The sequence below is a fragment of the Apteryx mantelli genome, chromosome 3, assembly GCF_036417845.1.
Source record: "Apteryx mantelli isolate bAptMan1 chromosome 3, bAptMan1.hap1, whole genome shotgun sequence".
Taxonomy (NCBI): Eukaryota; Metazoa; Chordata; class Aves; order Apterygiformes; family Apterygidae; genus Apteryx; species Apteryx mantelli.
The window spans coordinates 55027347-55049306 of record NC_089980.1 but is presented as its reverse complement, the minus strand read 5'-3'; the positions used below and the strand labels follow the sequence as shown (position 1 = coordinate 55049306).

Genomic DNA, 21960 nt, shown 5'->3' with positions numbered 1-21960 from the left:
GACCAAAACTCATAAAGGAATTCTGTTGTTCATTTCTTGTTAATGGTAATGCAATCAAATAAAATGGCAGCAAAAGAAGGATGAGTAGTGGTAATGAGGTGTGGAAATACAAATTATTGCATCTGTGGTGAAAATAAAATTGAAAGAGCTTAATGTGATTAGTATGTTCCTCCCCAATTAAGGGGGATTAGAAAATCTCCTACTTAGAATACAGACAGAATTGGCACATAAAATCATACAGCCAATTGCCAGATTTTCTACTAAATCCATCAAATGAGGGATGGTGTCATATTACTGAGACATCAAACTTAATTTTTACTTTTCTTCCACTCTATTTAAGTGCTGCTAATTCGTCAGATGAAGCATTATGGCCAGTTTTGGGCACTGCATTTCAAGAAACTCTTTACAAACCTTGAGAAATGATGTCTGTCCTTTGACTCTGATAGACCTGATGCAAACATAAGCTAGCCTTTGCCTAGGAAGCCCAGACTTCTGTATATAAGGAGGCCAGAAAACATAGCTGACAGTTTGGGAAATAATATGTGTAGAATAATATTTCACAAAGCTCATCATTAATGAGAGTAAAACCACAAAATCAGTCCTGCTGGTTCTCACACAATGAGACAAACACTTTTGGTTCTTCTTACACTCTCCAACTACAGCAACTGTACCCCAAGCATTGGTGGTGCTATGCTACTTTTCCTCTGCTCCTCCAGAAGCTCTTGCACCAGGTAAAACTTGTCATAAATTACCATCCATTCTCTGTTATCTGCCTCGGTGTGGACAGGAAAACTGCCGCATAACGTGGATCTGGGGCCACCATCAGACTGGGTGTCCCTCCATCTCCTGAAGGGAGGTGAGAGCCCCTTTGTGGGGCCCCATGGATTCAGGGACTCTGTGAAGTGCTGGCCAAGCTGGATTTAAACCTTGCAGTCTGGAGGAATTAGGAAAGTCCTTGTTGAAAGATCATGTTGTCTGATATGAGCTTCCCCTGTCTTCTGAAGCTACCTCAGCTCTATATTTCAAACAAGTCAAAATACTTTCACATCTTTATTTGATATGAAACTTGCTAGCTAGTCTAGTGGATGTATATATATAAATAAATCATCTAATGTTACCATTGGCTTTCTGTACTTCTGTAGTCTTGTAAAGGCAGTCAGAAGAACTGATGAAGTGGCTTACATGTATGTACTGTAAGTTAAAGATATTAATTACTGCCTTGGCCCCAAGGAAGTCAACTGGAGTTTTGTCTTTATTATACTAAAGGATGAAATTCCTGGCTAAGATATGTGGGCCTGTTTAGAATTTAAATAAGGCTGAAAGCTTTTGAAAGCAGTAATGGTCTGCCTGAACTTTAGATGTGAGCATGGATTAAATATAAATGGTTCACTCCTCTTTTGAAATTTCTTTTTTTCAAACTTAAATACTTTGTTCATTATTTATTACCTGCCATTCCCCTTCTCTGTCCCCTAAACCAGAAAAAAATTAAACAAGTTCTTTCACTTTTCCAGTCCGTGTCCCTCCTGAGTCTTTCATAGCCAGACTACATGTCTGTAGTTTCTTCTTTTATTTGTATGGAACCTGAGACATGCAGTAAGAAATTTACCACGATTGTCTTTGGAACAAATGTACAGCAGGGAAGTAAAACCATTATTGTTTTGTCAGACTCTTTGTTGTGTTTATGTAACATCCATTTCAAGTGTTATTCACAAAAAAGAAAATACTGAATTTTTTGCACTCCATCAATCCCTATCCACTCTAGATTTCTTCATTATTATTTTCCTCCAGATCTAAATAAGTTGAAGAAAATTTACCAGAAAAATATTTTTTTCATTCTTGTAGATGAACTATGTGATACATTAATGTATGATTTCAGTTAAAATTCAAAAAGCTGAGATGTGCATTTGAAAGGACTAGATAATACTGATGGAGGTCTACTTTAAGAATTTCTATCTAGTGTATTTACCCACTTCCATTACATTCCACAAATGCAATCATACTGGTGAGAAATCAAAAATGTATATTTTATACTGAAAATTATTTAACATTAAAATCTGTGATTCCAAAGCGAGGGAGATTTCTATTACAACCTAAGTTACATCTCTGAAATGATAATATGTCAACATGTAAATACCTTTGGTGGTGTGGGAGGTGAAGTGTGGTATTTTCTTGTTATAAAAGATGCAGTCTGTAGAGAAGTTTCCTTTCATTCAGAAAACATCCATAATAAATTGCACTTCCCTTCATTGTTCTGCTTCAGTGCCTTGGTCCTGTCCTGAGTGTATCATTTCTGTCAGAGAAAAGTGTAGTTCGTACTCCGTAATCTTGCACCTATTTCCTCAGTATTGCCATTTGTGATTTTACTTTACAAATACCTTCCCATTAGCAGTCAGCCACTCAGTTATTTTGGAGTGAGTAGTATAATGTGTTTGATAAGCGCTAGCCTGAATTGGAATTAGTGGCTTCGAAGTGTCAGACTCCATGCATTCCTTGAGCAGCCCCCCGAGGTGCCAGACCACCAGGCTGGAGTGCCTTTTGAAACAGAATTTTGCACTGGAACCAAATTTAATAAAGAAAAGATTGTATGAAAGAACAGTTGTACTTAATAAGTCATTTTCGAAGTTCACTTTTCATTGCTAAGATGTTCAGCGGTTTTAAAGTGCCTATTCCTTGCTGCTTGATCTTGCTGTGAAATCAACAGGAAAAATGGTAATAGTATTTGACTTAGAAGTCTGGCTGCATAAAAACAGCTATGATGTCACAAAGCCCAAGCCACTCTAATGATTTCATTCAAAAGTAGAAAGTTTGAAGAAAGAGAACATCTGTAGTTAGCAAATCTCAAAAATTCAAAAGAAAGGAAAAAAAAAAGGGGGGGGGGAACTTATTTAAGTTCATGATACAAATTTTACATGAGATACTCTCCCAATAGTTCTTCTGTCAAATAACACTTCGTATATGAAAGTGATTAGAACATGAATGTTACGCTTATTGAACTATTCTCCAATTTCCCCACTGCTCACCCCATGCTTTTTTTAAGTCTGACTTATTTTTATTTATTTATTTATTTTATGTTGTCTTCTTTCATTTGGATTTTAGCAGCTGGGATTTGATGTACTGATATATACTTAGTTACGTAAGGAACTTTTACTACTACTTTGTCCTAGAGCACTGCTCACATCAGGATTTATTGCCAAAATGGCATGCTTTCTGGTATGCTAATATTTAATATGGCCTATTAAAGGAAAAACAGCATTTGGGGGCCTATGTAAGTTGTTGTTAATAATATAGTAGCAAGCAGCAAAACTAGATTTTTTGATAGCTCTGCAGTGTAAAGAGTAACTCTCAATTAAAGTGTTGTTCCACTTACTGGCCCTTTTACATGAGGATCTGATCCAATGCCCATTGAAGTTAGTGGAAAGTCTCTCACCGACCTAAACAAGTGTTGGCTCATGCCTTAAATCTGGAAAGTGTGCAGGGCTTTCCATATAATTCTGTTCTGTATGATATGCATTCTCAGAGCATTTGCATTGCTGTGGTATTGAACTATGTTCCAGTAGTGGGATAAGCATTATAGCTGTCATGTGTTTGTTTCTTCATCAGCTCTAAAGGCAGAAAAATACAGAGTGGATTACATTGTTTTAGGTGAGGGTATTTTATTTGTTTTTCCTTGTTTTGCTGTTTGGATTTTTTTATGCACTTACACATTCTTATCTATTTAGGTTTGAGAAGGTAAAGTCAAACAAACGTGGATCTCATGCAGAACTTCCTCATTATTTATGGTAGCTTATTTCTTCAGGTTTCCTTCATCAGTATCAGATTTAAATGGAAGAGATATCTAAATGTTAGGATAGCAGCAAGAAGATTAATTTAAAATTGTTTCATGTTGTACTTTGGTCATGTCAATTTCACACACCAAAAAAGCTTATCTGCAATTACTGGTTTTATTTGCATATAAAAATGTGTTAAATATATGTGAGAATTTTGCTTTTTTGAGCACATAAATAATACTTACTAAATGCTGGCAGCAAAGAGATGCAGATGCTGAAATAGTTAATACATTTTAAAAATATGATACATTAGGGAAACTGTCCAGGAGGTTCCAGAAACATCTGTCCAGAAGAGCTGGACTTAATTTGAGTCATAAAGGATCTAAGTTTCTAACTTAAGGTTGTATTTGGTATAACTTTTCTATGAAGGATCAAGATGCAGAAATTCTGCATTCTCACAGGTATGTTGGAGGGCAGAAATAGGTAGAAAATAGAAAGTAGGCTGCTGAGAACTGAACTAGTGATATGGTTGCACAAATACTAAGAAATAAAATGGGGGAAATGGAATGTTTAGCAGGAGATGCAGAGAGCCCTAGGTGGTATGTTAAGTTTATCACAAACTTGGTAGACGAAGAATATTCAATGAGACACTGCAGTACAAGTATGCAAAACGTATAGGGAAGATGGACTAAGTCAGGCTAGCAGCAGAGGTATGCTTTGGGTTAAAGACAGGTTAGGACTGAACCAAAATTAAGAAACATCAACAAGTAATAAGTAATCCTGTACAGGCTGAAACTCTGGGCCCATATGGGAAGAATACAATATTGGGTTTATAGCCTGATAACACAGACAAGATGGCAACCCTGCCTGTGTTATTCTAGGTCAGTGAGGGCAGGAAAATTGACAGGGTAGGGAGAATTCAGTTACCCTATCACATCAGGATGCATGCGGAGATCAGATTTTAGATGCCAACAATGACTACTTCATTGATAGGGAGACCACTAGGGTCAGCCTTTGACTGTATTACTATACTAAATATGTAGAAACTGTATCTGGCTAAGGAAGTCTCTAAGCTGAACATAGATGCAAGCTATAAGAGTATCTCACTATTCCCTAGGGCATTTGTTTATGGTGGTCTTGGAGACAGACACCTAGATGGAGTCTGGCTAGATGAAACTTTGGCCTGACACAGTATGTCTGTTCTTATTCTCCAAATGAAAGCACTTGAATAAATGCACTGAGAAATTGGGATAGAAATTTTAAATAAATGTAATCACATGATTTGGCTTTGCTGAAGTATTTATTTGATGTAACAATTTTAAGAACTTTAAGTGACTGGAAAACCAGGTAAGGTATAAAATTAAGATCATTGCTTTCAGATCTGTGTTTCCTGAATATTTTATTCAGGCAGAAAATTACATATAGAAAATATGACATTTTAAAAAACAAGATTTTGCTATGAAGATTCAGTAGGAAGCTGGCTTAGATGACCTCTCTTGGTTACATTCTTCATATTTTTCTGTAACTAAATTCTGTTATATATCTGCTTATATATGTGGTTGGTTGTCTTGAGTAACCAGTGAAAATATGGGCAGATACTGTATACAGTGGATCTGTTACATTATTTTTAAGTTTTCTGACAGGGTTCTGCATGCATAGGTGGTCTGGAAAAATGAGTTTATTCTTCAGCCTCTCTGCAACGCAGGCTTGCCAACTATGAGGCATTGTTTGCCTGTTATAAAGTTAAGCTGTTGAATAATTTGTCTTCCTTTACAAATATCCCTCCTACCAATTCTAGAAAGGATTTTCTCTCTTTATAAGGCCCAGGCCATGTCTAGAACATCTCTATATATGTGCATCGTCAGTGACTCCTTTAACAGCTGTCTTAATGTCTTAGTCATCTTGGCGTCTGAACTTGGGTCCCTCTAGATATGCAAACTGCCTCTGAGAATTTGCTCTTTGAGCAAAGCATTTCCAACTCTTGGACTGATGAGATCCTGCACTCCTAAGAGTGGCTTTGGAGTTTTTTTGAAATTCTTGGACACAATCCTTCTCATAGAAAAGAAAAAGTGTTTGTTCTTGACTTTCCTTAAGGGCCATATGTACCAACTCACCCCTCTTCCTCAACTGGAAAATCAGTTTAGTAACAGTACTGTCGGAGAAGGAAATGGAAGTCCCACTGCTGAAAGACCACTGTTGGGTCTGTTTCCTCAAGCCAACTTGTGTCCCCAGCACCAAAAAGGTAACAAACTGTCCCTCTTGCTGCTTCCCCTTGCATCACCTCCTTCTAGGATCGGGTTGACACTCTATCATTGTATCTGTATCTGGTGGCAAGTTCTATGAGATGCCTGGTAACACAGCGTGCACAGTGTCCAAAATTTACCTGATCCATGAGCCTACATTGGAAAGAAATGAATTTGGCTCTAGACTTCATTGGCTATGCTCTCTGTTGTCTGTAATGAGAGGTCAGACACCAGTTTAGATTTAGATTCCTGTATTGGAGACACCTAAAGTTAGGTGAAATTACGTGCACCTGAAGTGTCAACCCTTCTGTTCTGAGCCACGCTGAGGCTTTTTAGACATGCATAGATTCACTTTCTGACAGTCTTCTTCCATTCTTCAGAGATTTCTGTCTGGAAATCTGAGATGCGGATTCCGTGTCTGCAGGGAACAGAAATAGAGCAAGGTGCTCTATCTACTATATCCATGCACTGAGCATATGGGAAGGAAAAGTGTGAGCATGCCATCTCTAGGTACTATAAAAGCAGAAAAGTCTTCAGGTCTTGGATAATACTATGTATATTCACCCTCCATATGACCATGTGTGTGGACTCTACACCTCAAGGAACTATGATTAATAACTGCCAACCTGTCTTTTCTATGAAATTTTCTCCTCACTTCCCATTTCTGTAGTAGGAGAGCTACCTTAGCCTTAAAAACTTTTTCTGTCTTATGTACGTGAAAAACATGTGGGTTTGATCTGACTCAATGCTTAGAGTGTAACTGTCAGATTAAGCAATCATCTTTTAAGAAACCAAATCTTTTCAAAGTGCTACTTAAATGACTTCTATTCTTGGGTTAAATTACAAAACCAGAACTGGTAAAGCCTTCATGTACTGTAGACCTTCAGGGATAAAAGTGGTGAGCGTTATACTGCTGTAGACATCTCTTTCAGAACAGGAGAAATATAATAAAAATCAGTTCCATATTGTCTCCTTTTCCTGTTGCTCTCGCTTGTTGCTAGCTGTCAAACCAATGAAAAAATCAAGTGCAATAGTAAAGGCTACTATTTTGTTGGTTATGTTTTTACTGACAAACACTAATATGTTGTAGTAGTAGTAGCAGTATTCCTATCAATTCACTTCAGTCATATCGTTTGCCTTCTGACAGTTGTGTATTTCAGCTGTGAGTGTGCCACTTGTAAATCCACAGATCATCTCTCTCCATTCAATGATGACAGAAACAAAAGTCTATCTTACTAGATATTGACTGCATCCACTGAAGAAAGATATGAGTTGTTTCCTAAAACATGTATCACTGTAGGCATGAGCAGTATTGTCTAAGAATCTGGAGTTTTATAATATGGTATAAAGATATTTAGGCATGTTATATATATAAAAAATGCATATATATACTTAATTTATATTAAAAAAAATCATTACAGTTACAACAGTTTTATTTCTGATGTTAGTCTAGTTATGAGTTAGTTTAAACTCGTATGTTTTTAAGGAGTCTTGGCACTTAGAGATTTCCATTGGCATTTAAAGTTTATGGTTTTAAAAATAAAAAGAGTGGTCAAACTACTGTGGGATTTACAGGACCAATTTGGAATGTGGCTTATTGCCAATTGTCTGAAATTGAGTTTTATTGTGTCAGTAATGCCAGTATACTGCAATATGTGCAGTAAAAGATAGTGTTTGTTCTTGCTTACCACACTTCAACCCGTTGAGCAGTGCCTTTTCTCAATTCTAATACTTAGCTGAAAACCACAAAACTGAAGATATTGCTGTATGGCAATACAGAGAGAGACATTTATTTGTATTTTATTTGTGTGATAAATTCCAAGCTCATTTTCAAAATAAATACTTGCTAGAAAGACGTTTGGTTGTTCTGACTTTTGTGTAGATTACACTTGGAAGCCACATAGAGAGGCTGTTTTGTGTTCAATTATGCTGAGTGTGAAAGGCATGGATAAGACAAGTCTGTGACATTCTGAATAGCCTACAGAAAGTTTGATGCCTTTAGTTAAATCTCTGCTTTGTGAGATTATCTGGAAAAAAAAAAGAGGAGAGAAGCAATGAAATTTTCACAGAGCCTGAGAAGAACCCCAAAACATACTATATTGATGTGATTGCAAGTTGACTATACATATAAATCAACTGTGTGTTTTTTAGGTTTGAAGTTTATGAAAATCAGTTTTTTCTTTTGCCATGAGTTCTGCTGCTGTGGCTGATGCTTCTCCTCTATCCCCAGTCTGTGCATGAGGAACTCCCTGCCACTTCCTCTTGCAGGGGTTACTCTCAGAGTGACCAGAGTCACTCACTGGTGGTGCTTCTGCACCCTGTGCCACCACCACAGCTGGCAGCAGTAGAGCCAGCTGTGCCAGTCCAGGGGCGAGTGGGACACTGTGATGCAGAGCAATTTGAGTGTTTTTTTTTAATCTTTCTTTTAGAAAGACAGAAAAGGTTAGCTTATAATCATAACAGTTCAGTATGTGATGGGCTTTGGCATAACACTTCTTGGTTCTATGAGAAAATTAGTGATTCTGGTTTTGAATAGCTTTTATAATATTGTTTTGCATGTATAAATTGTTTATACAAAATCACTTGAATTAAAAAAAAGGCTTTTTAAAAATTTGTCCCTTTATTTACTGTTTATAACTGCATAGTACAATGACTGAGGAGACTGGGAAACAATTCCATTTGACGAGTGTCAAAATATGCTGATTTAGTAAACCAGAAGGCTATGGGAGATTACTTTAGGTCCTGAACTTACTGCATGTGCTGTTTGGTAGCTCTGGAATGAACTAACATTTTCTTTGAAAAGCAAGACAACATTTTTCTTGTTAATTTAGGTTCTGGGGTCTTGAAGCACAGGCAATGGCAAGTCTCCCTATGAAGTGAAATAGGAGTGCAGATGATCTTAAACTTAAAACGAAAACTTAAAAGATGTTCTTAAACTAAAGTCTATATTGTAAAAATGATGTTAGGGCATTCAAAGACAAATGTAAAAACGTGTAAGTCAAATTAGCAAATGGATGTATAAGTCTAGTTTGGTATGATTATTTTGCCTCTTGAGTGCATGGTGAAATGCAGAAAGACTCTAAACCACCATCGTGGGCAGTGAGCAGTGGCAGGCAGTGGCAGGTGTTGGAGTAGTGTGTTATTAAATGTGGTACCTATATTGCATTTTCAGCATTTGTTGCCACTGCAGTGACCACACATCTATCAGTAATGTCTATAGTTGTAATTTGTGATAAACTTTTTTTATTATTATTATAGGTATTCTCACAACATGCTGTCAGGTATAAAAGTTTCATTATCCCCATTTTGCAGATGGAAAGCTGAAGCTAGAGAGACTCAGGAAAGATTGAGAACTATACATAAATGGAATTTAAACATCTAAAATGGGCGAAAAAATGACCCAGAAGGCTAATACTACAATGGCCATTTAGGCCTTGATGGTTCTTAGTTCTTTGAAACACACATTTTGTACAGAAAAGTTTCCTATGTACCTAAATGCTCATACTTGTGCAGAAGTGCACTGGTCTGAAATCCTGGATGATAACTAACGCCTATATTTTGTTGTGAACTGTAGGACGTATCTAATCACTCTTAGAAATAAGAGCAAAATATAATTTTTGTCACTGCTTTTCCAATTCCATATGGAAATATTTGTAAATTACAAAGTATGTTATACTTTCATTTCAACTTTGATCACTTTTTTTCTATCACATCAATATAAGCCACATAAGAAAATGAGAGGAGCAGCAAGAGTGACTGAGTTGCCAAACCATAACAAATGCTTTCCTGAACAGTGATTGCTACTTTGAAAATAGAAACTGTAGCAGCTATTCCTGTAAACCCTATGCAACAATTTGACATGAAGAATTCTTTATCTGACTAAAGCAACTTCAGGGATGTTTTTACAGAGCCGTATGGGTTCACATCCTCTGTTTCTGGCAGTGAATGAAGCTGACTGGAAACTAAATGAGCTAGCCAGTTAATGCAACTTTCTTCCATTATGATTTTTAGTTGGAAAACTTTTTATCAAGGAAAAGTTAAAGTGTGGAAACTGAGTTCCGTGCGTCCTTTTAAATATATAAACATCTTTTTTTTTTTTTCTTCACATTCACTGACTTTTCATATATACATGCTACAGTTGAAGGGGTTTACTTTTTTATTTAAAAAGTTTTAATTAAATAAAACTTTACTATTTTAACATTCTGTGGAGGTTAATCCTATTAGTATGTTTGGATAATTTTCTGCTGATTGTTGTGCATTGATTTTAAAGCATCTTTGGTTGTACTATGAAGAAAAAAGAGACTAGTGAAAGGTCTACTGTTTAAATTTTTATGTTATTACAAATATTACACCTGTATGATCTTCAGTGTTCAATGTAAGCGATACAATAAGTGTATATGTAGTACAACAAAAAATACTATTAAGATTTCTGCTACCAAGAAGTTTAGAAAGAAGGCTTTAATCTCTTACACTTTTTCACCCTGTGTCTTAGCCTAATGCTCAGCCCAATATTTTGACCTTTCATATTTTTTACACACCCCTGTTGCGCAAGAAACAAGTGGACTGATTTTGTAGCCCCTGCTTAGGTTTCAAGGCATAAGCAGAAAGTAAATTGTTTCCAGGGAAGCCCCCATCCACTATCTCCTTCTCATAGTTTATACAGTACTGTGATCAAACTAGTGGAAAGAGCCTGATACCTGCTTATTCCTGAGTGTATGGTGCAAAATGAAACTTCTGTCAGTTACCTGTACTACAGTCTCAAACATACATTTTGTTTAGATAATATAATACATATCAGAGTAGCTACCAGTAACTGAGGCTAGAATAGTAATGGCTGATATGAGTTCATAGTCAGGTATTTTGCAGGAGAATATTAATCTAGTGAACACATGTTTATCTGTGAGATCAAACACCGGAAAAGAGGGAGATGGGGACTTTCTTAGGATATTTTATTTGCTTACCTTTGAGAGACTGAGAAGGATAGTTTCAAATTTATGACTCAATCAATGTACTTATGAGAAGAAAGAATAACATAATTGGTTGACACTGAGACTTCTTAAGTCTTGAGACCAAAACAAATATTTTATTACTTCAGTATATTAGAAAAAAATCAGAAATGAAGGATTTTGTGCAGTTCTAGTAATTTCATTGCAACTGTTTTATTATATCTGGCTTCCTAAAATGTCATGTCACTCATTTTAGTTTTCCAGTGACTTTTATCCCTTACAACTTTGATCTCACTCGAAATGAAGGCATAAAACTGAAATATTAGAATTATTTGAGTTCATAAATTGTACAACCTTTTAAATTTCTTATAGAAAAAAAGTGCTATGTCTCTTTCACTTGTGACTATACTATGCTTCCTGGGCCTCAACAAAAATAAGAAATATATTTGCTAATCATTTCTAAAATACTTCAGTTGTTCCCTGTGTTTCCTTCTGCCTTTTCTCTTGTCAGCGCTTTTAATGATATTTTTTTGCTTTCCTGCTTGTTAGAATTGTGTTTCTGCACTAGCTGCACAGATTTTGGTGTGTGAGAAGTATTTTCTGGTACTGATGCTCACTGTGACATTTTAAACTAACATTGCTTATTTTGGGAAATGAAATATTGGCATAAATTAAACATTAATTTATTTGTCTTGAAATGTTTATTCAAATTTGTATGGATTCTAAATATGTGAGCACATTCTTCAGTCTTCAGTTTTGATAGCTCTTAGTGTAATCATTCAGAAAGCTCAAGGGTCCAGCAGGTTAGATGTTTAATAGCTCTTTTGATCTATTTTAATATAGATTGCTGTTATCTTTGATAAAATATAATGAATTGTACTATAAATTAAAATTTCTATATTGTCCAAGATGTAGCACATAGTGTAAAACTGTTGGTATGGAGGTGCTGCATTTATCTTCAGTCACTTCTGAAACAAGTATGCCACTTTTACAAGTGAAAAGGCTTTTTTAGCAATCAGACATAGAAACTTATTCTAGAATCTGAAGGCTAAACTAGACTTCCTGTGGGTGCATATTAGCAATTTAGTTTGAATCAGAAATGCATTTTTGAAGTGACTCTCCCAGTTGTCCTCACTTATCCTGCTTTGGGTCTCATCACTGAACACTCCCTTGAGGGTGTGAACTGGATTTGTCTCAGACTAAGCTAAACTAAAAGATGAGCTGCAATGATGCCGTCAGCGTGCTAACAGACTTTCAAACTATGGGACTAGACTAGAGCTAGTCTAAGTTAAACCCATGAAACACGCATGTAATGTGGAAGTTGGGTCCTCAGCACCAACAGTTTCACTCTGCAGATCCACTGCTATTGTGCCATACTACTCACTGATGTAGACATGGCCACAGATGTACAAATATTTGCAATTTTTTTTCCACAGGAATTTACATGACAATTCTACTTATGCGGTAGTCTGGCACATTCTCCTATAGCCGTATGATCTTTCTGTCCTAATCCAGTAGGAGGAAGGAGTAAATAAATATATGAGTTAAAGTCAGCTGACACAGCAGAACAGGTCTGTAGAGGAGAGTGACATTTCAATAAACTCAGTTTCAAAAGGCAAACTAAAATTTTGGATTAGCTATAGACCTTAGTGTAACATTTAAAAAACTGCTGAATATGATTCCAAAAGTGATTATGGCACTTAATCTTACCACGCTAAAAAGTTCGATGAATTTCAGGTGAGCATGTAGACTTCAGCTTGAATTGAACCTTCAAACTTGTAACTGTCTCCTCATCATTAGAATATTTTTGTTTTAACCTTTATATCAACTGACCGCTCTTCAAAAGTCCTGCACTGACAGACATGGAGACTGTAGTGTAGGGTGGCAGCACAGCAAGCAACTGTCTACAACATGGGTAATAAATTCTGCTCTATCACAGTGGTGCTTGGCACTTGTGAATCAACACATCTCTGCAAAAGCCACAGTGTGAGCTGTCCCTTTTGTTGTCCCTATTTGGCCTGTGGAAGGAAGAGTGAAAAGAGAGGTGATAGGTACATCAAAGGGGAGAATAGAAGAGTCAGAAAAGGATGTCAGTCACCCATCATCATGACTGATTTTAGCTTAGTTCTGTGAATTCCATATGTGTTAAAGGTCTAACATACCTATGTGGTATGTGTAACCAGCATTAGTCCTTGAATTTATTTGGAACAGGAGAAGCTATTGGATAGCTTTAATAGGTAGTGGATGAAGAATGTCAAACTTTAGCTGGCAACCAATGAAAAAAGAGACTGTATGTAGACTGTGTTAGAAAATGCATAAAAATAACCCCAAGGGAACTGAAGTCTGAGGAGGAAGAAATTCCCCACCATCGAGATTGTACTTCTGCTAGGGAAGAACACAGGGTGCTGATGACTCAGTGACGCTCTCCCCCCTCCCGCCCTTACTCTTGAGGAAGATGAAGCTGTTGACCTTGGGACCTAAAGGAGCATTGAAAGGGCGAGCATAATACCAGAGAAAAAGGATTGATACTAGGAAATTGTTTGTAACACTTTTTATTTTAACTCTATTGCTAATTAAGCTTTTCTGTAGTAGGTCATTTGGATTATGAGTGCTAGTGTCATTGTAACTGTCTAATAACTGTCTTTTTATTTTGATTAGGCTTTTAAAACATTACCTGGACTAACAAAAAATTCTTGGCTCTGTATATAGAGTATATTCCTACTGCCCATGGCAAGATATTGAGTGTAACACTTCTCAGGAGAATGACAAAATCTAAAGGCAGCCTCGTTTATCCACTGACAATGAAAGCAGGTTGAAAAAGCAGGAGAAAAGGGAGAAGAGGGCAGAGGACTTTGGAGTAGTTGCTGCAAATTAAGCTAAATTAGGGGGAGTAGCTGACATGCTGAATGGCAGAACTGTAATCTAAAGAAACCTTGATAAACCTGAGGACTGCTCCAAAGAAACCTCATGAAGGTTTCTCATTACGGAGAAGTGCAAAGTTCTGCATCTGGGACATTGTAAGTCATGCATTGGTACAGAATGGGAAGTGACTGGCTGAGCAATCAGCCTTTGGGTTATTGTTTGCCAAACTGAATTTGAGCCAACTGTACACTCTCACTTAGAGTAAGGCAAACCATGCACTGGGCTATATGATGTAGCCAGAGTAGTACGGCCCGCAGATCAAGGGATCACCCTTCTCCTCAGTGCTGGTGAGGCCATACTTGGATTATGGGGCCCAGTTTTGGGACCCCTAGTTCAGGTGGGATGTTAAGAAGCTGAAGGGGGTCTAGCAGAGGGGTACCAAGATAATCAGCAGCCTAGAGCACATGAACCAGCAAGGAGAAGTCTGGAAGGCAGAAGGTGGGCTTTTTTAGTCAGCAAATCTTTCTATTTTTCTGTGTTTTTGTATTGTCAGAAGTGTGGAAATAAGGTGGTTAGATGGAGTAGGAAGGTCATTTTTAATGGAGGATAAAAACAGCAGGACTCTAGAAGAGGAGTGTAATAGTAGTTTAGCCAATATATTTACATTTAGCAAGTGGAAGCCATGTCTCAGTAGTGTTAGAGGATATGATAAGGCAGTGGCCACACATTGTGGCTTTTGAGGTTCAAGTTGGACATTAGAAAAAAGAAAATCACTAGGAGGGCAGTGCAGCAATGGAATGGGTTGTCAAATCTGCTCTCCTTGTAGTTTTTCAAGATTTAGCTAGGCAAAGCCATGGCTGACCTGATCTAGTATTTTCAGTGGTCTCACTTAGAGCAAGAGATTGGACTAGATGACCTCCTTGGGTGTTGTAAAAATTCAGGATAGAATTCAGTTGGCTTACAATTATTTTATTTTCAATTGAGAACTAAACAAGGGCTCTACATTATCTTCTTAATAAGGAATCTTCAGTTAGAATAGAATCCATCTCAGATTTATAGAGTTAGATCAGCTCTTCAATAATAACATTAAATAATAATAAAAACACATTTTAATTTTTCCAAGATAAATGTGTACAGAAACTTAGAAAGGATAGATTACTTAGATACTTCATAGACATATCAACTTTCCAATAATAAGTTACGGAGGTACATAAGGAGCCAATGAAAGTCTTTGTGAGAGATGTAATTGTCTTGCATGGCTGAAATGAATACAGTTAGACACAGCAGACTGGACAGTTCTCAGTAGTCTACAGTTTTAAGATTATGTAAGTAAGCGAGACAAAAATAAAAGAACCAGAGTCACAGTCCAGGAGGAGATAACAGTTGTGAGAGATTAAAAGAATTTGTCATTGAAGATACTGAAGGAGGGAATACAAACCCAAGAAGATAATTTATTGACCACAGAGACACTTTAGCCAAAGGAAGAAAATAAATGAGTAAATGTGACAAAGACAAAGAACAAATCAAGAAAACTAAGGATGAGGAAAAGTTATGCAGAAGTATTAGTGATTTGGTGAGAGCAGTTTTGGTGACCTGGTTAGAGCATGAGATACAATTTTGGTTCCAGCTCTTCAGTTTTGTCACTGGTATCAGTAACTGTAAATCTTAATATGCAAGGAGTAAACCTCTTGAATGAAAGATGCTGTTTATAGATCATCATTTTCCACAGTACAGCAGGATTTCAAATGCTTATTTGTAGATGTAATTGCGGAAAATAGTTTTTCTCTAATCTTATATTTAAGATTTCATGAGATTGATGAAAGAAAGCTAATGCAACTGAGGACTCTTAATGCATGTCATTGAGGCTTGCCTTTTTATAAGTTTGTTGCCTTTTTCAGTATACTTTCTTACAAAGGAAATTGCTGTACTACATTTCACACCAATAAAAATCTGAAAACTGCATTTGCTGGTATGCCAGATTTAATTCATCTTGAGTATTTTCCATCTTCATTCATTCCAGCTCTTTCATATTTCTTCTATGCTCCCTTCTTGAGTCTTACACACTGAGGCCTGTTTGATTTTCTATGTGTTTATACATACGCTTCAGTTTTAGACTGTTGATGTATTAGCTGATCTTGACACAAACTTGAAAATAGTTGGAAAAGAAAAATTAAAGTAAAAAGAAATTTTCAGACTAGCTTGGTTTAGAAGAGCCTATAGCTTAAGTTGTTGCTTTTATTTTTGAAGTGAATCCTGGTTTTCTTAACATAGAAGTAATTTAAATATCTTCTTAATGGTCTTCATTCAACTGGTTGCCCATTAAAGCAAACTTCAGTCACTGGAAAGATCTTTATTAAAGCCATATGTTCTTTTCTTTTGAACTGCAGCTCACCACAGCCACCTTGGATGGCAAACTCCAGTTGTTTCTACCCTGATGTTTGCCAGCCTACGGAGCTTTGGCCCTGGTGCTCTGAGAGTAACGACTTGCTGAGAGACAGGAGACCAGTAACTGGGCAAGAAGCATAATATTCCCTTTTAAACTGAAGTTTTTTTCTGATTTAATTTTCTGCAAGTTCCTCAAACTGTTCTTGAAGCTCTTCTGTTATATAGATATAATCTGTTACTTTTATTGCAAAAATAAGGGCAAGAGATCAAGAAAAGAAAGAGAGTACTCATTCTGACTTCAGTCTAGCAGATCACTATGGAAGTGACTTTCAGAAGACTTCTTGGGTGCTTATACTTAGATGTATGCTGTAGTACTCTGCTAGACTGGGACCACCTTTCTGTAGATTGCAAATGTAGTAAAAATAACATCTGTTCCAGTTTTGAAGCTACCTCTGCCTGTGACCAAATATCTAAGTTAATCTGTAAGAGGGAAGAATTTTCTTTCTTTCTGAAATGCCATGATGGTCCTTCTGTTATAGTCCTTTGTGGTTACTGGAATCAGCATGGATGTTGCTTAAAGGCAGAATTTTACAGAATTTTTATTGCCCTTTATTCTACATTCTGGTTATCTCTTAGGGAGTATGTGAGAAAGGTCATCTCTTTAGAAAATCACCTTGTTTCTACAGTGTGATATTATTAAAATAACCTTATATGTAAGTAAGCTATTTTTGTATTTTAATTACTGTTTAAATATCTTCAAAAGATTTAAGTAATATGAAAATAAAGTTATGGAAAAAAGCTACTCACTTTTTGTATCCTTCCTAGTTTACTTGTCTTGATCTTATAAAAGGTTTGTTAGACTTTTTTTTTTAACTAGGTATTCTAAGGTTTCATGGACTCTGGGTAAGAGTATAGATCATGTATATGAATGGTGGAAGGAGACAGATATTTTTTGCCTTGAAAAAATGTGCTGCCATTTAAATTTGCCAAGACAGAATCACTAAGCTTTACTAATCAGGTCAGTTAAAAAAAAAGTAAAGAGAAAAAAATGTGATTCCCCACTGCCACTTGAGCATCAATCAATATGGCTAGATCACCTTCAGTACTGTAAAGAATGTTGTAAGTAATTGGCACCCCAAATTTCTACATATACCATCTAGTGTATATATGTCATAATATTTACATAAGTTGTTTAAATTCCATAACTCTGTGTTCTTTTGCAAAGGCTTTAGCTGTATTTTGCTGAGCAAAATCATATGCTATCACTATGGATCACATTCTGATATTCTTCACAACACAACTGTCTCATCAATAACTATAGGAGTGGTGGTGCAGTTCGATGATACTCAGCAGGAATCTGAATATCAGAATCAGGCCTGGTATGATCAAAGCAAATGTGCCACATACATGTGAATACTTTTTTGGTTCAAAACCGAATGAAACCAAGAGGACGTTCTACCATGTGGCTACATACTGATACCCTTGTAGATTATCAGCAAGATTAGAGTTTTTATCTCCACTGCAGAGAACTTCAAGATGGTCTTCTTCAAACTTCATTTAGCTGCTTTCTCATCTATATCATCTGGACTCCACACTAAGAGTCACTATTCAAATGCAGAAAACTAGCATGGCCCACAGCTGCAATCAGAAGGAAAGTCTTCTTAGCTGTGGGTTGAAGCTTGCTTAGTTGGGACAGACTCTTCTGAGAATCTGAAACATCTACCGAGGATGTGTGAACTGTAATTATTGCTAATTAAAAAAAAAAAAAAAAAAGGTCCAAATTTTGCAGACAGAAGAATAACATTCTTGAGGCAGAGAACACCCTCAGCCAAATTTTGAGTCCTTGCTGCAAGCACTGAGGTTGTCACAATCTCATGAGTCAGAAGTAAAAGGGAAAGGCTTCCATTTTGTAGTTCTCCTACCTTCTGGGACTAACTTCTGGCAGATGCCAGTCAGCCAGTGTGCATCTCAATAACCCCTCTTAATCTCAGTTCAATCTCTGCAGAAAGAGTTCTTCCAAATCTGAGGGAGAATATCTCCATTTCCTTAGAGTAAGATTCAAAAGAGTAAGACACTTTCTGGTTAGTTTTATCAAGGACTTTTGCTGGACAGAAAAACCCTTTAGGACATTTTGGCTGGGACCACATCATCATCAATCTGTGCTGAGTACACACTTTCATCTCCTCAGGACTGGCATATGTGCAGCTCCTTGGCAGTCCAGGAATTTCTTAACCCCTTCTTCCCTTAGGGAGTAGGACAGAATCTGCCCTATCATAGAGGCACTACATCTTTTCAAATGGAAATTCGCTACAATTTTTTCATATGTTCCAAACAAAATTTTTTTTCCCCCTGGGTTCCTCAGAAATGTTTGAATGCTTGTGGTTTTCAGAATGGAAAACTTCAGCTGACACACTTCAAGTGTGGCAAAATTAAATGCTTTAAAATAGATTTTCTAATGGCAAATATGAGGAAAATACAGTCATAGATGGTGCCACCAGCCATACCTATAGTATTATATTTTAAATTTTCATAGTCACTGGGTTGTCCTTCTGAGATTCATTTGATAGAAGGACACAGGAGACTATACTCAGTTACTGAAGGATTACAGTTATAAAAGATTACTCTGCAAAATAGCACCCTCAGAAGCAATATATATTTGGTTTTAAATAGGCAATCCTGACAGTTTATATTTTCAGTTTCTGTCATAAAGACAAGACCATCTGAAAAGAGACAGTCCGAAAAGCAGATAGGAAAAGTTCCTGATTAACTAACATGGATAACTTATTTCAGCTATCAAACTGTCATAAAGAGCCAGAGATATAAACACTTAATAGGTCATTTTGAGGAATTTTGGGTTTGCTTTCAGACTGTTTTTGGAAAAAAGTGACTACAGTATATCTCCCAAATCTCATGAAAATCAGAAGGCTGGCTTTGAAGGAACATGTGGCAATGTGTGAGGAAAACAGTTGGCAAAAGAATAGTCTAGTTTCATTAAATATGATTGTCTCATCATGTATCATCTATCCTTCAATGTCCTTAGATTTTGAGGAGAGGAGTGGTGTTTTCCTCTTTCTGCATGCTAATATGTGAAGGACTTTCCCAGTTGAACATCTTCTATTGAGTGTCACAGAATTATTTTATTTTAAGCAGGATTCCCACAATATTTTGGTCTGGTTCTTTAAGGGTCAGAAGATGTAGGGAGAAGCCAGGTCTTTTCTGGGTTGATCCTCAGTAAGTCCTGTTAAAAACTGTGATCAAGTGGTTTGCAAAATATCAGGTAATAACCATGTTTGTGTATAGAATGAAACTGGAACCTTTCTTAATTGCGAAGGTATACCATATGGGTTTGTGGCAAACTCTGGAGCTTGGAGAAAATGGAAACACAGCATGGAAAATAGCTTCCAGAAACAAAGAAAGTTGAGAAAGAAAGTCTGTGTGTGAGAGAAAATGGTCTGCCTTACCTTGTGGATTTACGTTGTTTGTTTATTTGTGGGTAATGCTGAATATTACTGATGCTGCTGTTGATGCCTTGAGAAAAAGTGTGTGACCCAGACCTCATGTCAGTCCTTCATGGGCAGGCAAACAGGCAAATAACCTACATTCCTGGTCCTGCAGTTTTGATTGTGATTCCTTTTTTTTATTCAATATTATTTTTTTACCTTGAGGGGAATTAAACATAAGAAAATGAGTTCAGAATCAGATTTGTATTCTGCTTACACTGAATGCAGAAGTCAGTGTGATTACAAACTTTGCTAAGATTTCAACTGATTTTTATTTTAAAATATTCTGTATCAGTCAAATCTCAAAGCAAGAAGGACTTGTGCAAACCCATATCTATGGCAAGTAATTGCTTTCCTATTAAAAACAAAAGACACCCTTTATAATGTGCCTGCATGTCAGAGAGCAGGAAGAGCAGGCTGCTCCATAAGGGAAAGCCAGCCGGGAGGCAAGGCTCACAGAAAGGCAGGCAGAGGCAGCTGCCTCACTGCAAGGACCCAATACACAGCAAAGCGAGCAGGGCAGGCCAGGCAGCAAAAGCCAGGTTCAACCAACAGTCCAGATCTCCAGGCATGTTTGTACTGATGAGGCAGGTTTGAAGTCAAGTCAGGAAGTCAAGTGAGTGGGTCAAGATCCGGGTCAGAATTAGGATGATATAAGAGCCGCTGCTAGATACCTGCAGCATAGCTCAGGCAGACAGTGAAAGCCTGAGCTTTAAAGCTGCTCCTGAGTGAAGGGGATCAGGCTTCTGCCCCTCACAGCTTTTCCTTACAGAGCTCTTCCCATAAAGCTCTTTGATTCAAGTCCTCACAGCTGCACCAAAAGTTCACCCAACCCCAGTCAGACAAACCCGTAGGAGGTGAAAGCGGGCGAGGTTGCACTCAAGGGCCTGATTGTGTGAATGCTTGCTTGTAGTAATAAATGGGAATTAAAGCAAATCTTTAAAGTTATTAATAGTCAGTGCAATATTGCAGCATCTAAAGAGTTGAACTAGAGGTGCAGGTCTAATACAGAGGTAATCTGGAGCAGACCTGGAGCTCAGGGATCAAGTCAATAAACTCAGCAAGGATGAGAGATGGATATGAAAGAGAAAGAGAGAGTGAGAATTCCCACACACACATTTCTCCCCTTTACCTCTGCACTGTCCAATCTAGAGTATGGGATATGAAAGGAGCAGGTGGCTGCTGAGGCAAAGGCAAACAAAGAGATCTTGATTTCCTTGAGTCACAAGAACACAGAATAGTGAGAAACAAAGCTGTTGTGGGTGACTGAGATTGTTTCAGAGCAGGAATGGATAGAGTGGCATTTCAAGGACAGCAGTAGAAGTGGGGGTGGTGAAAAGCATGGGAGAGTAGCAGTGCTGGACCATGTTTTGCAGATATTGAGTAGACAGAGGATGTGTAATATGAGCATGGAGGTAAGGATAGAAGGGTGGGAAGGAGCATATAGAAATAGTAGCAAGGCTTAAATAGTTGTAGGAAACAGGGAAGAAGGAAAAAACCTGTGTCAGGAAAGAGGAAGAAGACGACTATGATGCAGAGGAAGGGTGTGGGGAAATCAACAGGGGTTTGGAAGATGGAGGAAGTTACAGGAATATAAAAGCCAAACTACCCACCATTACCAACAAGAGTGCTTTTTAAAGAATATTACAGAGAAGCACAAGGTGAGGAGTGGCTTTCCAGCACTCACACCCTACTGTGGCCCCAGGGGAGGAGGACAAGTCTGGTTTGCACTGTTATAGGAGAAGGAGGAGAGCAAGCCCATGAACAAACTCTCCTTTCCTCTGGCTCTGCCATAGTTCTACCTCTGCCATTTCCTTTGCTCACCATGGAAAAAAAGTGTTCTTCAGATGTATTCTTCAGGACTATATTGCTTTCCATTATACATGACAATTGCATTTAAATACACAGTTAAATTATATCAGAATGTCTGGAGGTAGTCGGTGACATTTACCCTTGTTTTCCCTACATTGTTTCTTCTTTTTATGATGCCCAGTTATGTTTTTAAAATTGCATCATGAATCAAATTTTCCCTTTTGGACAACAAAAAAGTCTGTCTTACAGTATTTTATTGCAGGAGGGAAAAATAACAATAAAAATAGCATAAACAATTTCTGAACAGCAAGGGTGTGTGTGTGTGGCATAAATAAAAATGAAGTGGCATAGTATGAAATTGGTATTAATATCATTCTTGGATGACCTGCTTCAGTGCATGAGCTGCAATTCTAAAATACATACCAACACAAATGGAAGGCTATCA

General features: G+C 37.2%; 1 protein-coding gene across 1 annotated transcript in view; it reads left to right on the top strand.

The window, feature by feature from the left end:
- The window catches only part of WDR27 (WD repeat domain 27), a 142190-nt gene extending 125248 nt beyond the window's left edge, over positions 1–16942 (top strand). The window contains exon 24 of the mRNA XM_067294573.1: positions 16206–16942. Coding sequence (XP_067150674.1) covers positions 16206–16253 — 48 coding nt within the window. The 3' untranslated portion in view covers positions 16254–16942. The remainder of the gene's footprint in view (positions 1–16205) is intronic.
- The last annotated feature ends 5018 nt before the right edge of the window (positions 16943–21960 follow it).